The sequence below is a fragment of the Anomaloglossus baeobatrachus genome, chromosome 2 (assembly GCF_048569485.1).
Source record: "Anomaloglossus baeobatrachus isolate aAnoBae1 chromosome 2, aAnoBae1.hap1, whole genome shotgun sequence".
NCBI lineage: Eukaryota > Metazoa > Chordata > Amphibia > Anura > Aromobatidae > Anomaloglossus > Anomaloglossus baeobatrachus.
Genome location: NC_134354.1, coordinates 350,405,092 through 350,427,930, shown reverse-complemented (window position 1 = coordinate 350,427,930; position 22,839 = coordinate 350,405,092). Strand labels below are relative to the sequence as shown.

Below are 22,839 nucleotides of genomic sequence, written 5' to 3'. Positions count from 1 at the left end.
AGTGGATGAGACATCATGAAATCTCCACCCTCTGAGTCTAAAGCTGGTGTCACACTAAACGACAGCGACAACGACGTCGCTGTTACGTCACCATTTTCGGTGACGTAACAGCGACCTTGTAAGTCGCTGTTATGATCGCTGCTTAGCTGTCAAACACAGCAGAAGCAGCGATCATAAGGTTGCTACATGTGCAGAGAGCAGGGAGCCGCGCTTAGCGCTGGCTCCTTGCTCTCCTGCAGCACACATCGGGTTAATTAACCCGATGTGTGCTGCAGCTACATGTCACAGTTCAGAGAGCAGGGAGCCGCGCTTAGCGCTGGCTCCTTGCTCTCCTGCAGCACACATCGGGTTAATTAACCCGATGTGTGCTGCAGCTACATGTCACAGTTCAGAGAGCAGGGAGCCGCGCGCACTGCTTAGCGCTGGCTCCTTGCTCTCCTTGCTACAGTATGCATCGGGTTAATTACCCGATGCATACTGCAGCCACATGTCACAGTGCAGGAGCCGGCACTGGCAGCAAGAGCGGAGGCTGGTAACCAGCGTAAACATCGGGTAACCAGGGAAAGGTCTTCCCTTGGTTACCCGATGTTTACGCTGGTTACAGCTTACCGCAGCTGCCAGTGCCGGCTCCTGATCGCTTCATTTCGTCGCTCTCTCGCTGTCACACACAGCGATGTGTGTGTCACAGCGGGAGAGTGACGACCAAAAAATGAAGCTGGACATTCAGCAACGACCGGCGACCTCACAGCAGGGGCCAGGTCGTTGCTGGATGTCACACACAGCGACAGCGATGGGACGTCGCTGCAACGTCACAGAAAATGGTGACGTAGCAGCGACGTCGTTGTCGTCGTCGTTATGTGTGACACCACCTTAAAGACGCTACTGAACTTTATGGATTTGAGGGTTTTTTCTTTATAAAGCTTCAGGATTCACATCTGCAACAAACATGTGTCAAATAAGGGGGACAATGTATAAAAAGTACCGCAGACACGCAATAATCAGAGAAGATTGTTATTGCGCTCGTGGTGCGGACACCTGCAGAAAAAAAACGCAGCATTTACCTTACATGTGAACACTGCCTCAACAATACATTTCTATTACATATTTTATGGGTTTTAATAAATAAAGATAATAAATTGCGCCATTTTTTTTACACCATTTACCAATCTTCATAAATAATCTGATCGCTGTATTGTTCGGGACTTTACGATTACAGGGATACCAAATATGTCCATGTTATTTGCTGATTTGTGATGTTTATTATTTTATAAAATAGTGTAATAAAATGACATTATTCTATTTTTTTTTAGTTTTATTAGAAGAAAAATAAATCTCTTTTCCTCTGCCTGTAGAATACAGGACATACAGTTAGGTCCAGAAATCTTTGGACAGTGACACAATTTTCGCGAGTTGGGCTCTGCATGCCACCACATTGGATTTGAAATGAAACCTCTACAACAGAATTCAAGTGCAGATTGTAACGTTTAATTTGAAGGTTTGAACAAAAATATCTGATAGAAATTGTAGGAATTGTACACATTTCTTTACAAACACTTCACATTTTAGGAGGTCAAAAGTAATTGGACAAATAAACCAAACCCAAACAAAATATTTTTATTTTCAATATTTTGTTGCAAATCCTTTGGAGGCAATCACTGCCTTAAGTCTGGAACCCATGGACATCACCAAACGCTGGGTTTCCTCCTTCTTAATGCTTTGCCAGGCCTTTACAGCCGCAGCCTTCAGGTCTTGCTTGTTTGTGGGTCTTTCCGTCTTAAGTCTGGATTTGAGCAAGTGAAGTGCATGCTCAATTGGGTTAAGATCTGGTGATTGACTTGGCCATTGCAGAATGTTCCACTTTTTTGCACTCATGAACTCCTGGGTAGCTTTGGCTGTATGCTTGGGGTCATTGTCCATCTGTACTATGAAGCGCCGTCCGATCAACTTTGCGGCATTTGGCTGAATCTGGGCTGAAAGTATATCCCGGTACACTTCAGAATTCATCCGGCTACTCTTGTCTGCTGGTATGTCATCAATAAACACAAGTGACCCAGTGCCATTGAAAGCCATGCATGCCCATGCCATCACGTTGCCTCCACCATGTTTTACAGAGGATGTGGTGTGCCTTGGATCATGTGCTGTTCCCTTTCTTCTCCAAACTTTTTTCTTCCCATCATTCTGCTACAGGTTGATCTTTGTCTCATCTGTCCATAGAATACTTTTCCAGATCTGAGCTGGCTTCATGAGGTGTTTTTCAGCAAATTTAACTCTGGCCTGTCTATTTTTGGAATTGATGAATGGTTTGCATCTAGATGTGAACCCTTTGTATTTACTTTCATGGAGTCTTCTCTTTACTGTTGACTTAGAGACAGATACACCTACTTCACTGAGAGTGTTCTGGACTTCAGTTGATGTTGTGAACGGGTTCTTCTTCACCAAAGAAAGTATGCGGCGATCATCCACCACTGTTGTCATCCGTGGACGCCCAGGCCTTTTTGAGTTCCCAAGCTCACCAGTCAATTCCTTTTTTCTCAGAATGTACCCAACTGTTGATTTTGCTACTCCAAGCATGTCTGCTATCTCTCTGATGGATTTTTTCTTTTTTTTCAGCCTCAGGATGTTCTGCTTCACCTCAGTTGAGAGTTCCTTAGACCGCATGTTGTCTGGTCACAGCAACAGCTTCCAAATGAAAAAACCACACACCTGTAATCAACCCCAGACCTTTTCACTACTTCATTGATTACAGGTTAACGAGGGAGACGCCTTCAGAGTTAATTGCAGCCCTTAGAGTCACTTGTCCAATTACTTTTGGTCCCTTGAAAAAGAGGAGGCTATGCATTACAGAGCTATGATTCCTAAACCCTTTCTCCGATTTGGATGTGAAAACTCTCATATTGCAGCTGGGAGTGTGCACTTTCAGCCCATATTATACATATAATTGTATTTCTGAACATGTTTTTGTAAACAGCTAAAATAACAAAACTTGTGTCACTGTCCAAATATTTCTGGACCTAACTGTAGAGATGCTGCTCTGTACAATGGAGATCTATGTCCTGTGTAATCTGCTGTGTAATCAGTGGCTGCATTGTAGGTTCATCTATGTAAAATCCTCCTAAGGCCAGAGTCGCACTTGCGAGTGTCTCGCGTGTAACTCGCGCGAGTCTCTCATTGAATCACCCGGCACGGACTCACACTCTCCTGACAGGAGCGTCTCAGCTGCATAGACATACATGCAACTGACCCGCTCCTGTCAGGAGAGTGTGAGTCCGTGCTGGGTGATTCAATGAGAGACTCGCGCAAGTTACTAGCGAGACACTTGCAAGTGTGACTCTGGCCTAACATCATCACTCCTAGTGGCTCAACAGCTGGAACAGCTAGGAGGGCTGCTGGACACATGTCTGAAAATTGCTGATTTGAATCCAAAGTGGTGAAAATAAAGAATTTTTTTTTTATATATATTTAATGTTCATTTCTTTATAGTAGTTTTATTGGAACAAATGAATCTGACTTCTTCCTTCACCTACAAAGAGATGCAGTATCTATTTATCTATCTATTTATCTATCATGTATCTATCAATCTATTTATCTATCATGTATCTATTTAATATATATATATATATATATATATATATATATATCCCTCTATCTATTATCTATCTACTATCTATTTATCTTTCTATCTATCCATCTATCTATCCATCTATCATCTATCTGTCTATCCATCTATCTATCTATTTTTCTATCTATTATCTATCTATCTATCTATCCCTTTATCTATCTATCTATCTATCATCTATTTATTATCTATCTATCTATCATGTATCTATCTATCATGTATCATCTATCTATGTATATTCTATCTATGTATATATCTATCTATATATCTATCTATCATGTATCCATCTATCAAATATCTATCTATTATCTATCATGTATCTATCTATCTAGCTATCTATTATCTATCTATTATCTATCTATTATCTATCTATCTAGCATGTATCTAGCATGTATCTATTTATCTATCTATATAAAAATAAATAAAGCTTATTTGATTTGATTTATCTATCCCTCTATCTATCCCTCTATCCATCTATCTATATATCTGTCTATCTACCTATCTATCTATCTATTATCTATCTATCTATCTATCTATCTATCTATCTATCTATCTTTGTATCTGAATAATCTGCTTCTCGTTTCTCTACCGTAATACAGAGGTCAAGATTACCAAATCTTCCTATGTTTTCCAATAGAGGCAGTAGCTCAGTGGTTCATGAGTTCGAGTCCTGTTACCCCAGAGTAGATGAAAATTCCGGATACCGGCACAGCATCTTCATAAAATAAAAATTTTATAATCCCAATAAAACAGGTTTATTGGGTTTTAATGGAATTATAGAATTCTTATTTTATGAAGATGCTGTGCCGCCGGATTCCTGAATTTTTGTGCTTACCTCTTGGCTGGAGATTTTCCGTGCACCGTCCATAGGACTTCCAAGCACATATGGTGAGCTGGATTTAGGAGAACTGCTCCACCTGCTTTTGTGTCCCAAAGTAGATGAGTATTTAATTTAATTTATTCACTGCACTGACGGGAGGAGCCACGGGACAACGTGAGAGAGATCTCAAATTGGGACAGTCCTACAGAATCCAGGACGATTGGGAGGTATGGAAGTACAGAGTGGAGTGCGGAACAATGGAGGTGACAGGGACAGGACCTAAGGATTGGAGAAAGCCAAAATTTCCACCATCCCCTGATCCCTGCTACAGGAACAGAGGCTGAAGGAAAGAAAGGAAAGATATCTAGTGGGGACTCATCTACAGTGAATGCAAGTCCAGTGTGTCATAGAGACTTAAAGGAGTTGGGACGACCCTACCATAGGAGTTATCTGCCGGTACCTGTGGGAAAGCATTTGCGGCAGTGGGCATCAAGAGAGTCTAACCGTCTATAAGCCGAACTGTGTGATCCACCACCATGCTGGGGAGTGGTCCGAAGCAGGATGATAAGTCGCCCCATTACCGCCATTCCTGTAGAGCTGGGTCAGGTACAGAAAATCATGTGTCTGAAGGAATGAAGGAGATAAGGCTGATGGTGATGTCTCTGTAATGACAAGATAGAAAATATCTGCTGAACTGTTATACAGTAAAGTTTTGAAAGTTTTACCTAGTGATCGCCTGTTTACGCGCTTGGGGCTTGAGGCCCATGGAAGTGAACGGGAGCCGGATAAGCCGGCTGAAGTAACCGAAATGTAGCAGACAGAAGGTACCACCTCCACACCACCACATAACACCCACACCACTCTGCCCCCCGTGTCTGTACTGTGTCAGGGTGGGTTGAGGATACCATGACCCTCGCCCACGACTGCCCCTCTCAGGCACTTTACAGCGCCACAGCTCAAGTCTTGAGAAAATAGGTCAAATGGAACAAAGATGTAGAACTAGAAACGTTACTTCATTTTACTGAGACCTTCATGCTGTATTAATAGAGGGAGCAGGCTGTTTGCTCTGATCATGTATTGTAGGACAATCGTTCTATGGCACCTTACACCCCTTTACCTGCAGTTCAATTTCAAGCCAACTATTCAGTGCCCTAAAAACACCGACATGTACTGCCTAAATAATAAAAACATGCAGTACCTAAATACCACTGGTAGTTAGCTCCTAAATAATACTGTTATACAGTACACCAGTCAGACAAGTGTGCCTTGTGTACTAGGGTGCAGTTGGAAAGATATGTTCCTTGTTATCCTATGGGTTTTAAAGAAGAGGGGTCTGCCGCTAATAAAAGTTCTCACTTTTTAAATTTCATAATGAGAATTCATCCTGATGAAAGAAATAAGAAAAGACCCCTACTACAAGAGTTTACCTCCCTGATTTAGCCCTTCCATTCCCACAATCTCCACAAGACCTAATGCGATTACATCCCGACCACAAGTGGCTTGACCTCTGAGGCCACTGATTGACTAGTGGTAAGATATCATCTCCTCTGGTTTAGTGGAGACGGCTGCAGCAGAGGGCGAATTACTGTCTTAACTGTTGCTTCTTTTTTCCTTTCATTGGGACGGTTTCCCACTAATATGTTAAAGCTTAGCTCACAAGCCCTTTAAATACTCTGTTTTCTGTTGGTGATAAAGTGTAAATGGGGTAATAATATATTTTTTTTCCTTTTATGTAAACTTCTTACGGTATGTTAGTTTTGGGAGAATTATTTGATATTGTATTGTACTTGTTAAGTATTTATGTCATGTCAATACATATATACTATATGTTATGAATAGAATATACTGCGTAAGGGTACGGTTCCACTTGCGTATGACTTGCGCGAGTCTCGCATCGGTAGCACCTGGCACGGCCGTACACTCTCTGGATGCATGAAAATACATACAGCCGACCCGCTCCTATCAGGAGAGTGTGCGCCGTGCCGGTTGACACCGATGCGAGACTCGCGCGAGTCATACGCAAGTGGAACCGTTCCCTAATTGTATCCTCCATGCCCTGTCTGAGCACCTTGTGTATGAGGGGTAATGGCCAATAATGGGTTATACAGATGTAATATCCAGCTGTCCTCTGACAAAGTCACTGGACAGAAAGTGACATTCTGGGATCAGCCCATTTCTGCAGGTCTAGCCTCTCAAGCCGCCAGTGATAACGTGATGACATTGCAGCCAGCTATGTTTATTATCTGCAGTGGCCACTACTGGGGAAATGTGGTATCGCAGAGCAGCAATTCGAGGACAAATTCATCAGTATAGTGCTTGTATAGATCAGACCAGACAGAGTGGGTGCCATCGATACTTAGGGTCTTCCTGCACTGGTTCATCAAGGGAACCCCAAGCAGCTCATATAGGATGTATTATGCCTCTGTTAAAGGATCTAACTGTCTGATAAAAACATATGTCATATATTCAGTAAGCAATAGCAATATGTAATCACAGGAAAGGGTCTAAACTGTTAGGTGAGTTATAGATAATGAGCGTGTCCATTCAATAGGCCTGTGATTGCTGATGAAAGAAATGCAGATTTTGCTTTTTTAATGAATGACAGCGTTAATGGCAAAATATTTACTTAGCCACATAAGACATTCAGTGTGTTCTGCACATAGAGGTTTCTGTTCCAAAAAGCAAATAATTTATTGGGTCAAATAAACTATCTACATTTAATTGGAAGGGAAAGTTGTTTACGGGTAAAGAAGCACAAATCTTCCATTTTTGTTGCTGCGTCAGTCAAGAGTGAATCTTGTAATGTCTTTGTTTCATTCTGCCTGGAGCAGTTGATAACTAGGAGTAAAGTTTATATCCTGTATTAATCTTGTTTTTAAGTTATTACAAAAATATAACGTCATTCCCAGTGCCTTAGGATAGGTCATCAATGTCTGATCGGCCGGGGTCTGACACCATGAAAACTTGCCAATTAGCTGCTCCTGGTGCCGGCAGCAGACAGCCGGAAATACTCAGTTCAAGAACTGCCCCATCAACTGATAGTGGCCCCAGGTGGGTATTGCACATCCGCCTCCTATTCAGATCAACAGGAGGCAAATTTGCAGTACCCGGCCATGGCCACTATCAAAAGACGGGCAGCTCTGGAACCGAGCATTTCCGGCTGCATTCTGTCAGTGCCGTCACAGAGAGCAGTTGATCGGTGGGGGTGCGGGGTGTCGGACCCCGACCAATCAGACATTGATGATCTATCCTAAGGATAGGCCATCAATGTAAAAGTACTGGACAACCTCTTTAAATATGAATCTAAAAAGCGGAGTGTAACAGTGGATTCATGGAGTTCAATTGTAAATGGGTGCACATGCATTTTCACCTTAAATGCTGTGGTTTTGAAGCTAGCCTACTGCAGAAAAAAAAATGCAAAAAAGTTTAAATTCTGGATAGATACAGTGCCTTGCAAAAGTATTCGGCCCCCTTGAATTTTTCAACCGTTTCCCACATTTCAGGCTTCAAACATAATGTTAAAATTTTTATCTTTATGGTGAAGAATCAACAACAAGTGGGACACAATTGTAAAGTTGAACGATTTTTATTGCTTCTGTTAAGTTTTTGTAAAAAAATAAAAAACTGAAAATTGGGGCGTGCAATATTATTCGTCCCCTTTACTTTCAGTGCAGCAAACTCACTCCAGAAGTTCATTGAGGATCTCTGAATGATCCAATGTTGTCCTAAATGACTGATGATGATAAATATAAGCCACCTGTGTGTAATCAAGTCTCCTTATCAATGCACCTGCTCGGTGATGGTCTCAGTGTTCTGTTTAAAGCACAGATCATGAATACCAAGTAACACAACAGGCAAGGCCGTGATACTGTTGTGGAGAAGTTTAATGCCAGATTTGGTTACAAAAAGATTTCCAAAACCTTAAACATCCCAAGGAGCACTGTGCAAGCGATCATATTGAAAGGGAAGGAGTATCATACACACTGCAAATCTACCAAGACCTAGCAATCCCTCTAAACTTTCATCTCAAACAAGGAGAAGACTGATCAGAGATGCAGCCAAGAGGCCCATGATCACTCTGGATGAACTGCAGAGATCTACAGCTGAGGTGGGAGAGTCTGTCCATAGGACAACAATCAGTCATACACTGCACAAATCTGGCCTTTATGGAAGAGTGGCAAGAAGAAAGCCATTTCTCAAAGATATCCATAAAAAATGTTTAAAGTTTGCCATAAGCCACCTGCAAGACACACCAAACATGTGGAAGAAGGTGCTCTGGTCAGATGAAACCAAAATCAAACTTTTTGGGCACAATGCCAAACGATATGTTTGGCGTAAAAGCAACACAGCTCATCCCCCTGAACACACCATCCCCACTGTCAAACATGGTGGTGGATGGAGCCAAATACAGGACCATTCTTTAAGAAAACCTGTTGGAGTCTGCAAAAGACCTGAGACTTGGATGGAGATTTGTCTTCCAACAAGACAATGATCCCAAACATAAAGCAAAATCTACAATGAAATGGTTCACAAATAAACGTATCCAGGTGTTAGAATGGCCAAGTCACAGTCCAGACCTGAACTCAATCGAGAATCTGTGGAAAGAGCTGAAAACTGCTGTTCACAAACGCTCTCCATCCAACCTCACTCAGCTCCAGCTGTTTACACAGGAAGAATGGGCAAGAATTTCAGTCTCTCTATGTGCAAAACTGATAGAGACATACCCCAAGAGACTGCAGCTGTAATTGCAGCAAAAGGTGGCGCTACAAAGTATTAACTTAAAGGGGATGAATAATATTGCACGCCCCAATTTTCAGTTTATTATTTTTTACAAAAGTTTAAAATAAACAACAAATATCGTTCAACTTCACAATTGTGTACCACTTGTTGTTGATTCTTCACCAGAACATTAACATTTTTATCTTTATGTTTGAAGCCTGAGATGTGGGAAAAGGTTGAAAAATTCAAAGGGGCCAAAAACCTTCGCAAGGCACTGTAAAAACACATAAAACTTTGTTCTTAGCTGTTTACATCTACACAGAAAAATAAGCAACAGAAATGTACTGTAGTACTACACCTTTACAAGCCGGATCGTCTTATTAAAGGGAATCTGTCAGGTGATTTTGTAGTACAATACTAATGTAATCTTTAAATAGAGCTTAAGGAGACCTTTCAGGATCAGTAAGTTTTATTGTTGTACCTTATCCTGTTATCTTCTTGTAAGCGCCATTGAATTCAGTGTGACATAGTAACTAGTAAATACAAACTGCATATGCCATGCTCCCTCCTCCCACCTCTCAGTGCTGGCATCAGTGATAGTATATCTGAATGGACTTTGAACTGCTGCCCCCACCAATACTCCCTCCCACCTCTAAGCAGTGAGAATGACTGTACTGGGAGGTGGGTGGGGGGAGCAGTGAGTATGCAAGTTATATTAATGTACACTTGATTAGTTACTATGTCACACTGAATTCTCTGGAACTTACAGCAAGATAACAGAATAATGAAGAGCTATAAAAATGACTGATCCTGAAAGGTCTCCTTAAGCTCTATTTAAAGATATTATTAGTACTGTACTAGAAAATGACTTGACAGATTCACTTTAAAATATTTCTTATCTGCCTAAAACTAATGTGACATGCAAGTTACAGCCCACAAACAAAATTTGAAATATATCTGAGCCCACTCCTGCATAAGGGACAATGACATTGTATTCCTTGTGCTAGTGGGCATTTGCATGATCGGATGGATGTGATTTGCATACTTGCATCATGTGCTGGATAGTCTCATCTAGCTTCTCCCAATCCTCTTGTATTGAGAGAAGCCAAATGAGACCAATCAGCATATTCAAATTGCATACATACACAGGGATAATACAGGGGAATCATGACAGTGTGCCCATGGCATACTGTCAAGATTTGTCAACCTGTAGTATGGAGTAACTGCAAACTTTTCTGATATCGGACAACACCTTTGAAAATAATTGTCAACTACAGCCCATTATCCTGTGTAAACATGACATGTACTACTGATAACAATGATACTCTATTGTATTAGCGATTGTGCTCGCGATTGTGCAGTCAACCTCTAAACAGGCTATTAAACGACTAACAATTATCTTACAGTTAGCCAACCAGCGGATATTTAATGGCAGCAGATCGAACAGTGTAAATGCACCTTGCAAACTATCTGTTGGTGTAAATCGCCAACTCAGACTGATTCCATCATCTGTGAGATCAGGCTGATTGGTCAATAATCTGGGATTGTATACCCAAACTTAGCCTTTATAGATAATATTCAAGTGTTTGTTTTTTAGTTTGAAAATATCTGAGTGAAGAAAACAGCATTTCTAATTCCCCTTGTTTAGTGGTTGTAATGTTAATCTTGTGTCTCAATAGCTCTAGTGTACTTTATATGGAAAATCAAATCAATACAAGTCAATATGTGAGCTTGAATGTCCTAATAAAGGATTACATGATGTCTATATAAAAACTGAATAATTCAGTAGTACATATATAAACCATGAATGAATAACTAAACACTTTGTCTATAGGCACTGATGATCTGGTGTGTCTGGAGAGTCTTCAAAGGTTCAAATGATCCAGCAAAGAATCCATCTAAAGACAAGGATATTCTGAAAGGAGTCTCAAAGGTAATGTTCACATAACCGCAGGAAAGTGGTTTTCCATGAATAACTATTTAAAGGGAACCTGTCACCAGATTTGGTGACTATAAGCTGCGGCCACCTCTAGTGAGCTCTTATATACAGCATTCTAACATGTTGTATATAAGAGCCCAGGCCACTGTGTAGAACTGTGAAGAACTGTAAAAATTACTTTATAATACTCACGTAAACGGTCGGTCCGGTGCAGACTGGTCAGATGGGTGTCTCTGTTCTCCGTGTGCGCCGCCTGCTCTTTCGGCCATCTTTGTCCTCCTTCTTCTGAAACATGGGTGCATGACGCGTCCTACGTCATGCACCCTTGCCAGCATTGAGGTCCTGCGCAGGTGCACTTTGATCTGCCCTGAGCAGGGCAGATCAAAGTATTGTAGTGCGCTTGCACGGGACCAGTAATTATGGATGATGTAGGACGCGCCATGCGCCCCGGCTTCAGAAGGAGTACAAAGATGGCCGAAAGAGGCGGCGCCGCATCCGGAGAATGGAGCCACCCATTTGACCAGTCTGCACCGCAATTCCCCTTAGGTAACTATTATAAAGTGATTTTTACGTTCTACACAGCGGCCTGGGCTCCTATATACAGCATGTTAGAATGCTGTATATAAGAGCCCACTGATGGTGGCCGCAGCTTACAGTCACCAAATCTGGTGACAGGGTCCCTTTAATGCTGTTGTGCTGGCAAAACAATAACAGGACTTGTCTGGCTTCATAGAAACCTCTCTGCTGTTGCTCCTGTCTCAGAAGACAGGATGTAACGTCACTACTACGACGCACAATAACCACCAATCACTGGGCTCAATGAGGTAGGAACAGCTATAGTTCTCATTTCTTTCCTAGAGAAAGCACATCAGCATAAAATAAATATATATGGAAATCTAAATAACAAACAACTGCATTCATACAGATAAAAATATCTCACTGTTAAAGCAAATACAATTAGTGCAAGTAGACCAGGGATGACATGCTCCCTCTGCCACTGGCGGACATCATAGCATGCTGATATTGTAGATTGCGGTAAAGAATCACCCAAGGCAGATAAATGTATATATGTGTCGTGTGTAATTGTACATACTATATGTCTATCTCAAATATTAGAGAACATTATTGTACATTGTATAGTATTGTGGGAGAAAGAATAGCCATGGAATTGTGAAAATCACAGGAGTGATGACAAAATGTAAACAGAATGTTCAAAACGTCTCAATTTATTCAATACTGAGTCCGAGGAACACTTGCAGAATGCATGCACTTACAAACCTTGGCTTGGGATCATTGAGGTTATTATACAGATTATGTCAGCAGGTTTTTACTACGCCATCTGAAAGCAGCATAATGTAGAGGCAATGTCTCTAATACTATCAATCTATCACTTACTGGGCAACAAGCTGCAGTTTACAATAAAATCTTTTTTTATCTGCTGCAAATCTCCCAGTTCTCTGAAAGCTGAGCTTTGTATAACTCCGCCATCAGAGGTGGGGATGTGGTTGGATTGCATGGCAGCAGATTTACTAATCCTCTAGTGTTAAGGGCACTTTACACGCAGCGATATCGCTATAGATATCGCTAGTCAGCGTACCCGCCCCCGTCGGTTGTGCGTCACGGGCAAATCGCTGCCCGTGGCGCACAACATCGTTAGGACCCGTCACACATACTTACCTGCCTAGCGACATCGCTGTGGCCGTAAAACCGCCTCCTTTCTAAGGGGGCGGTTCGTGCGGCGTCACAGCGGCGTCACTAAGCGGCCGCCCAATAGAAGTGGAGGGGCGGAGATGAGCGGGAAAAACATCCCGCCCACCTCCTTCCTTCCTCATTGCGGGTGGTCGCAGGTATGGTGATGTTCCTCGTTCTTGCGTTGTCACACATAGCGATGTGTGCTACCGCAGGAACGACGAACAACCTGCGTCCTGCAACAGCAATGATAATCGGGAAAGGAACGACGCGTCAACGATCAACGATCAGGTAAGTAATTTTGATCGTCAACGGTCGTTCATGCGTTTCACACGCAACGACGTCGCTAACGAGGCCGGATGTGCGTCACGAATTCCGTGACCCCAACGACATCTCATTAGCGATGTCGCATGTAAAGCGGCCTTAACTCTTCTGCTGGTAAAGGAATGATTTTATAAAAACTACATTAGGAAGTGACATGTTGCTGCAATCAGGGTTTCTTTTCCTACATTATGCTTGTGACGGGGTATGCAACAGAGCAGTGAGGGACGCCAGGCCAAGGAACAATCCAAAGGGCTTTATTGGAACCACAAAGATAAAGCAGCAAACATAAATATAAATCCTTCAAATCTGCAAGGAGTCCACAACAAAAAACAAAAGATCCAGGGGCACCGCCTGGTATTCCGATGCCAGGGAAATTAGGGCAATGGTCCTTATATGAGTTCCTTTAGTCCAACAGGGTGAACAACAAAACACAATCCCACGTGGCCGCGGATCTCCAGTCTGTAGCAGTCCACACACACAGACCCCAGGATCCAGCCTCAGCTATAGATCCTAGTCCTTCTCCAGCCGAGATCCAACTAACTGAACTAACATGTTCTTCTCCTCCTGGGATCAGCCCCTTAGGTGGGCACACCTCCCCCTGGCCATTTGATGCATGAATGGACTTTAGATTGCTGGCTCTGTTCTGTTTACCAAGTTGTAGATTGGAGAAGTCCCATGCTGAGAAGAACAATATATATATGCAACCCCCACCAAATCAATGACAATAGCTACTGCTGAAGCCTGATTGCAATATGATACAGGCTGGGGGGAAGGTATGGTCACTTACATCCCAAGACATAGTATTACAGCAAATACAGTGAGAAGGTAAAATACATCACATGGCATCTTATACAAAAATATGGGATGGAGAAAACTACATACATCATGACAATGCTGCTCTCAGATTATGCAGCAAAAACCTGGTGACCGATTCCCTTTAATGATTTCCTGAGGTATGTTCTGCCTCGCTAAATGCATTTGGCATGGAAATCATCAAGATCTGCTGCTGGCAGCTCCCTGTGCAATTGCCGACCAATAACATTCCAGATGTGCTCAATGGGACACAACTCTGGAAATGTTACTAGCCATGACAGCATGCTTAGGCCACACATGCTACTAATAGTAGCACAAGCAACAGGTGATCCGGTGTTGTCATGTTGAAAAATGGCTCCTTTGCAGAAATGGCCATACAACTGTTTCCACAACAAAAGCAATATAACAAAAAGCTGTTAGTTTACTTGGAATATAGACTAGAGGGGTCCATACATGATGCAATTCCTTACCATAATGCCACGAGTAGGAATAGTATGATATTCCCTCTTGAAGGACTTTTCATCTCGTTGCCCATGTGATCTCCAGAACATTCTCCAGCTATAACTGCATCCAAGGCTAAAGCAGGACTCACCACTGAAAAGAATCGATCTCCATTCCAGCCTCTAGCCACCATCTAAAGAAGACCATGTGCGAAATACCATGAATAGACTTTCACAAGGAAATGTCCTCCTGGTCCTACTACAAAGTTGTTTGTAATCCATGGAAAAGTTGAATGCTAAGACTAAATAGTTCTGTTGTAGCAGGAACTGTATGTAGGTTACATATAGAGCTGGTTGACTGGAAGAGAGTCAGTGTGTGGCAGATGCTACATGAAGTGTCATGCAAGCTTAACTTGGTTGACTGTTGGCTCTAGGTAGAAGGGTCAAGTAGTGAAAGTCAGAAACTGAAGAATGTACAATGAAATTGCATAAGGTGTCTGAGAGCTCCTGTAATCTGCAAAAGTCAGGTGGCTGAAACTTGTCCATCAAAGAGCTATAGGTAGGATAGAAGCTGTGTGAAATAAAGATGTCAGCTGAATGTCAGTTAGGGGCACTGAGTTGGAGAAGATTTGGTGTTCTGCACATTTATATTCTCACTGTCGAGGGTAGCTGTAAGTCACAGGTAGTGACTCTGTGGTCATGGGGACCTCCTGAGGTCTTCACCTAACACTACAGAGTGGATAGTGCCACTCTGTGAATACCACCTCAATTGGGAATTCAGAAGGAAGTCTTCCTCAGGACTCGCAGGGACAATGAAGAATGCAACCACAGCAGGAGCAATCAGACTCATGGTGGTCTGGTGCTGCAAGTTCCCAGTCTGGGTTAAAAGCCACTTGATACATGAGGGTTTATGTTCCACAAAATTACTGTCCTGTGACAATAAGTCTGTCCTGCAACCACCAAGCTCCTTGTTCCACTTTGTGTATTCGCAACCACAAATCTTTCTGTGCCACTTTGTGAATTAATAAAGACTACCATTGTTCACAATGTTCTGCCACCATTCTTAAAGGGGAACTCAATTATCACCTCTTCCATGGAACATTCTGTGGACTTGTAGTATACAAACTATCATGTAACCAATGTATAAATATTGTAGAGGGAAATTGAAAAAGTCAATGACTTCTAGAAAATGTTTTGTAATACATTTACAAGTTATTCATATTTCTAAATATTGTATGTTAATGTTAAATTATGCGCTGTGTTTTACAGGCAGCACTTCCATCTTATAAGGAGGCAGTAATGGAATCCAAGGATTTACCCCCTCCATACTCCACAGTGTAACAAGAAATGTACATAAACAACTGCTTCTGTCTTAAAAGCTTCCTATCATCCTGTACCTGATGCTGAGAGAATGGAGAACGCCACTGAAAGCAAACAAGCACCAAAGGGAACAGGACATGTGGCAACAAATAATACATTTTGCTCATAAGACAAAGTCACAATATAGAAAAGTTCCACATGTATGATGAATTATATAAGGTCTGTTCTGATCATACAGATTACACGGCTGCATTGGGCATTATGGGGGTAGATATATTCTGCGGATATTTCTAGGACTGAAAATCCGTTCCTTGGATCTGAACTGTGATTGTCTCTGAAGCAAACACAACGATTTCTTCCCATAAGGGCTCCAACACACATCCGTTAAAACCACGCACGTGTGATACGGGCCGTTTTTCGGGTCCGTTTTCCGTTTTTTAGGTCCGCTTTTATGGTATGTGTGGCCAGCGTGTGTATCCCGTATGCTAACCGTATGTGCGTGTGGAATGTCCGTGTGTGCGTGAGTGAAATAACTGACATGTGTGTGTGTTGTAAAATGTTCCATGTGTGTGTGTGATGCACAATGTCGTTGATACATGTCGGCAGACAGCAGACAGAGTTGCGCGATGAGAATGAACTCAGGTGAACTTCACCCGACTTCATTGTCATGCTGTGGCTCTGTCTGTGTGCCCTGTACTGATTAGCGGTCACCCATGAAGGACTCACCGGTGACCGCTAATCCCCCGAGTGACTGAATTGAGCAGCCGTCTCTCATACTTACCGTTCCCCGATCTCCGGCACGGCGCTGCACGGCTGTTGTGAAAATTTCGGCAGCTTTTACTATTTTGAAAAAGCCGTCCGCCCATTAATCAATCTCGTATTCCCTGCTTTACCCGCCCACCGGCGCCTGTGATTGGTTGCAGTCACACACGCCCACCACGCTGAGTGACAGCTGTCTCACTGCACCCAATCACAGCAGCCGGTGAGCGTGTCTATACTGTGCAGTAAAATAAATAAATAATTAAAAAAACCGGCGTGCGGGCCCCCCCCATTTTAATACCAGCCAGATAAAGCCATACGGCTGAAGGCTGGTATTCTCAGGATGGGGAGCTCCACGTTATGGGGAGCTCCCCAGCCTAACAATATCGGTCAGCAGCCGCCCAGAATTGCCGCATACATTATATGCGACAGTTCTGGGACTGTACCCGGCTCTTCCCGATTTGCCCTGGTGTGTTGGCAAATCGGGGTAATAAGGAGTTATTGGCAGCCCATAGCTGCCAATAAGTCCTAGATTAATCATGTCAGGTGTCTCCCCGAGATACCTTCCATGATTAATCTGTAAGTGACATTTAAAAAACACACACACACCCGAAAAAATAATTTATTAGAAATAAAAAACACTAACAAAGTCCCTCATCACCAATTTATTAACCCCGACAAAGCCCTCCATGTCCGGCGTAATCCACGGACCTCCAGCGTCGCTTCCAGCTCTGCTACATGCAGGTGACAGGAGCTGCAGAATACACCGCCGCTCCTGTCACCTCCACGCAACAAATGAGGTGAGTAGCGCGATCAGCTGAGCTGACACTGAGGTTACCCGCGGTCACCGCTGGATCCAGCGGTGGCCGCGAGTTACCTGACTGACAGCAGCTGATCGCGCTACTCACCTCATTTGTTGCGTGGAGCTGACAGGAGCGGCGGTGTATTCTGCAGCTCCTGTCACCTGCATGTAGCAGAGCTAGAAGCGACACTGGAGGTCCGTGGATTACGCCGGACATGGAGGGCTTTGTCGGGGTTAATAAATTGGTGATGAGGGACTTTGTTTGTGTTTTTTATTTCTAATAAATTATTTTTTCGTGTGTGTGTGTGTGTTTTTTAAATGTCACTTACAGATTAATCATGGAAGGTATCTCGGGGAGACGCCTGACATGATTAATCTAGGACTTATTGGCAGCTATGGGCTGCCAATAACTCCTTATTACCCCGATTTGCCAACGCACCAGGGCAAATCGGGAAGAGCCGGTTACAGTCCCAGAACTGTCGCATATAATGTATGCGGCAATTCTGGGCGGCTGCTGACTGATATTGTTAGGCTGGGGGGCTCCCCATAACGTGGGGCTCCCCATCCTGAGAATAGCAGCCTTCAGTCGTATGGCTTTATCTGGCTGGTATTAAAATGGGGGGAACCGCACGCCGTTTTTTTTAATTATTTATTGATTTATTTTACTGCACAGTATAGACACGCCCACCGGCTGCTGTGATTGGGTGCAGTGAGACAGCTGTCACTCAGCGTGGTGGGCGTGTGTGACTGCAACCAATCACAGGCGCCGGTGGGCGGGTAAAGCAGGGAATACGAGATTGATTAATGGGCGGCCGGCTTTTTCAAAATAGTAAAAGCCGCCGAAGTTTTTATAACAGCCATGCAGTGCCGCGCCGGAGATCGGGGAACGGTAAGTATGAGAGAGGGGGGGGAACTGACCGACAGACAGCTAGAGGGACAGATAAGACAGAGAGACCGACCGACAGACATAGAGACCGACCGACGGACGGACTGAGGGAGAGAACGAAACAGAAAAAGAAAAAAGACCGACATCACATGAAAAACCACAAAACATACAGGGAGCAAACAGAGATGCGTCTGTGTTACTCGGACGTGCGCACAGACCCATTGACTTTCATTGGGTCCGTTCTGCGTGTTGGCAGAAAACGGACATGCTGCCGTGCAAAACGCACACAGGTACGGATCACGGACACGGACAAACGGACATGCATCAAAAACGCACGTGGAGCTTTTATCATACAATAACATTGGTGCACGTTTGGCCGTGTCTCCAGTATACACGGAAACGGACCAAACACGCACGTGTTTCACGGATGTGTGTTTCAGGCCTAAGACAAAGCTTTGAGCTACCTACGCCATGCTAAGCCACACCCCTTTGTCAGTTACACAAGACCAGGACAGGTTTTCTGCGTCTGAATGTAAATAAGAATTTCCCCAGTGATCATGAAAACGATGAGAAATAGAATCAAATACATTAGAAAGATGCACAACTTTTCATTATAAAATGTATAAAGCGGTAATCCAGCATTTACTGTATGACCTAGCTACTGGCTACTGATAACTGATATGTCAATTAATAGGTGAACCCCGGTATTCACGGCCACACGACTGCAGCACTCGACTGTTTCCATCAGTGCCTAAAGCCCCGTCACACACAGAGATAAATCTTTGGCAGATCTGTGGTTGCAGTGAAATCATGGACATATTGTTCCATTTGTACACAGCCACAAACCTGGCACTGATTGTGCACAATTTCACTGCAACCACAGATCTACCACAGATCTACCACAGATCTACCACAGATCTACCACAGATCTACCACAGATCTACCACAGATCTACCACAGATCTACCACAGATCTACCACAGATCTACCACAGATCTACCACAGATCTACCACAGATCTGCCACAGATTTATCTGTGTGTGTGACAGGGCCTTTAGACTTTGCATTGGGTGTTGAGGCTTATACCCTAATATTGCTCTATTAGAGATTCCCTTAGGCCTTATTCAGAGGCCAGTTGGTTGTTCTGTTGCATATCATCAGTGTGCTGGCTCCTCTTTTCATCCATTCAATGCTTCTTCTACCCAGAATATCTGCGTAAGCCCAGAGTTTTTAAGCAGAGGGAAATATTGTGCTGTTGTATCACCATAGATAGCTTCATATCGTTGACTGCAATACACTTTATGCTTCATTTTCATAAAGGCTGGAAGCCCTGTAAATTCCAAGCATTGGTGTGCCTAGTATTGTTTAGATGTTTTGATTATTTTCCTTAAGGCACACTTTTTTTACAGCTTCTAATATTAAAGCTTGAACATAGGAATTTTTGAAACGATTGATACATACGTTTGCATACGATTGTCAGTGCTTGCATGTCATTAATAAAAGAAGAAAACAATTTTAAGAAACACTTTGGCATTTTTCTTCTTCCTACTATTGACCCAGTTCTAGATTTGGTTATGCACAATTTCTCTTTTCTCTTTCAGTTACCAGATTGGAGATAACTAGTGATGAGTCAGCACTACTATACTCGAGTGCTCGATAATCGTGAGGAGCAGGTCGGATGCTCGGATGTACCGAGTATAATGGAAGTCAAAGGGGAACTCAAGCATTTTTCCAGAAGATTTCCTGGAAAAATGCTCCAGTCCCTCCTTTACTTCCATTATACTCGGTACTTGAGTCGCACTCATTTGAGCATCCAAATGCTGGTTACAAGCATTGAGCACCCGAGCATGGTAGCGCCCCTTCATCATTAGTTACAAGTACTGAGCTTCCGAGCATGGTAGTGCTCACTCATCACTAGTTACGAGTACTGAGCACCCGAGCATGGCAGTGCTCACTCATCACTAGTTACGAGTACCAAGCACCCGAGCATGGTAGTGCCTGCTCATCACTAGTTACAAGTACTGAGCACCTAAGCATGGTAGTGCTCACTCATCACTAGTTACAAGTACTGAGCACCCGAGCATGGTAGTTCTCACTCATCACTAGTTACGAGTACCAAGCACCCGAGCATGGTAGTGCTTGCTCATCACTAGTTACGAGTACTGAGCACCCGAGCATGGTAGTGCTCACTCATCACTAGTTACGAGTACTGAGCACCCAAGCACGGTAGTTCTCACTCATCACTAGTTACGAGTACCAAGTACCCGAGCATGGTAGTGCTTGCTCATCACTAGTTACGAGTACTGAGCACCCGAGCATGGTAGTGCCCATTCATCATTAGTTACGAGTACTGAGCACCTAAGCATGGTAGTGCTCGCTCATCACTAGTTCCGAATACTGAGCACCCGAGCATGGTAGTGCTCACTGATCACTAGTTACGAATACTGAGCACCCAAGCATGGTAGTGCTCACTGATCACTAGTTACGAATACTGAGCACCCGAGCATGGTAGTGCTCACTCATCACTAGTTACGAGTACTGAGCACCTGAGCATGATAGTGCCCGCTCATCACTTGTTACGGGTACTGAGCACCTGAGCATGGTAGTGCTCACTCATCACTTGTTACGGGTACTGAGCACCTGAGCATGGTAGTGCTTGCTCATCACTAGTGATAACTTATAGATTAGTGTTGGTCCTTCACCTGGAACCTTCACCGATCATCAGAATGGGGCACTTTTATACCTGATGAGGGGAGCGGCAGTGCACAATTCATTCCTAATAAGGCTTCAGAGTTGAGTTCTTCATTCAGATTTTTCTGACAGTCCCATAGAGAATGAAAGGAGCAACGGTCAGCCATGCTCACCACCACTCCTTTGTAACAAAGATAAAAGTGAGTCATTCTGCCGAACAATGAGAGTCCCACCGATTGAATCCCTGCTGATCTATAAGTTATCACCCATACAGTGGATAAGTGCTAAATCATCTTCACTGGACAACCCATTAAATAGAAACATCTTAGGAATGGTGATCAGGTATTGTGAATGTGAGAAAGAATCCTCTCCTGACGGTGTGATCCAGTGGTGTGAGAAGGAAAACCTCTAAAGGACTTCTGGAAATGAGAAGTGGAGCCTGATTGTTTGCCACTAGGACCAGGCTTGCCAACTTGACTTTTTATTTTTTCAGGACAGCTTAACGATAAGTTATGTACAGGCAATATGTATTACAGACACAATGGAAAACTATAAGAAATCTTTATGATTATAAGAGATCAATGTTTACAGCCCACAATTCTGATATGAAGACATCAGCAGCATTCACTATGAACTGTAGACTGATGAGAATTGCAGTCATATTAAACTATATACGTTTCTTCATCTTCATGGACGCCTTACATATTTTATTGTAAGAACACATTAAAAAAATGCCCTATTTTTACGGACTGTCCTGGAATTTCTGGACGATTGACAACTCCACTTTTCCTTTGCACCAGCTTTGATACATTTACGCCAATGTGTTTAGCTCACACTGTTGTAACAGATATCTAATAATGGCCATTAAGGGAAGGTTACATAGGTCTTTATGATACGGTGTAGCAGGTCAATTACCAGCAATCTCAGCACTTTATTCATAGTTATCCTCAGTCAAATCCCTCAACAAAAGCTATCAAGCTGAAAATATTTATATAATGTACATTTTTTTATCAGATGAGAAACCAGATTATGAGATTTTAAAGATTTTAAATATAAAAAGAATGAAGCTTAAAACATGGCACCCTTTTGCATAAATCAGTATGAAAGCATGATTTTGCTACTTCATCACCCACAAGCTAAAACTACAATTTCACGTTCTGTAATTCACTATCCAGTCTTTGTATTGGGTGGATCTTCTTCAGCAGAATTTTACCAGCACTATAGGAGCTGGAACCTTCTTTCCTGACTTCCTTTGTTAATGCTGTTGTGCCATTGTCTAATAGCTTGTCAGCCATTAGCTGCTTCTCAGTAATGTCTGTATTCAGTTGATAGAGGATAGATCAGACATGCAGTGTAAAGACTCAATTCCTGTCAGTCTTTTAGTCTTTAGACATAAGGGCGTTAGACAGAAGGGAGACCCCTAGTGGCCAGAAGTTCAGAGTGATTTTTACATGTACATTTACATTTTTTAACTAAAACTCAGATTGCAGATTGTCTAGTCATTAATTTATGGCCACGATTCTGACTGGGGAGAATACATATGTCAATATATGAATACCAACGAGTAAGATTGTTTTTGCTGTATGATCTCTATGTGTATTATTTAGGTGAATGTTGGCATGAATGAGCCCGCTAACTCCGAGGTGCTAGAATCTACATTACAGGGAGCTTTCTATGAGATCTGGCTGTTTTGCGCCCAGCATAATATATATTATCCTCCAGTAAGCACAGTATTATATATATTAGTTATATATCATTTTTTGCCCAGCCGTCAGCCTGTTCTCGTATATTACTTTTTTTTCTATTTCTGCAGCACTTTAGGCTTTATTTTCACAGCACTGCTTACTTACAAAAATGACACTCTGGAGATGGCAGAGTTTTATATAGGGAACACTTATACGAGGAGAAAACATAACAATCTGCAGATTGATTAAAGGAACTGGCTGAATTAAGTGCGGAGCAGAAAGGAAGACTTGTGCCATACATCTACACAGAACATAGGAACAGTCACTGTTTTGTTTGG

General features: G+C 42.8%; 1 protein-coding gene across 1 annotated transcript in view; it reads left to right on the top strand.

Annotated features, from left to right (window-relative positions):
* The window catches only part of LAPTM5 (lysosomal protein transmembrane 5), a 156,696-nt gene extending 140,755 nt beyond the window's left edge, over positions 1 to 15,941 (top strand). Inside the window, exons 7-8 of the mRNA XM_075333696.1 lie at positions 10,990 to 11,088; positions 15,630 to 15,941. Of these exons, the coding sequence (XP_075189811.1) occupies positions 10,990 to 11,088; positions 15,630 to 15,701 (171 nt within the window). The 3' untranslated portion in view covers positions 15,702 to 15,941. The remainder of the gene's footprint in view (positions 1 to 10,989; positions 11,089 to 15,629) is intronic.
* Positions 15,942 to 22,839: the final 6,898 nt, after the last annotated feature.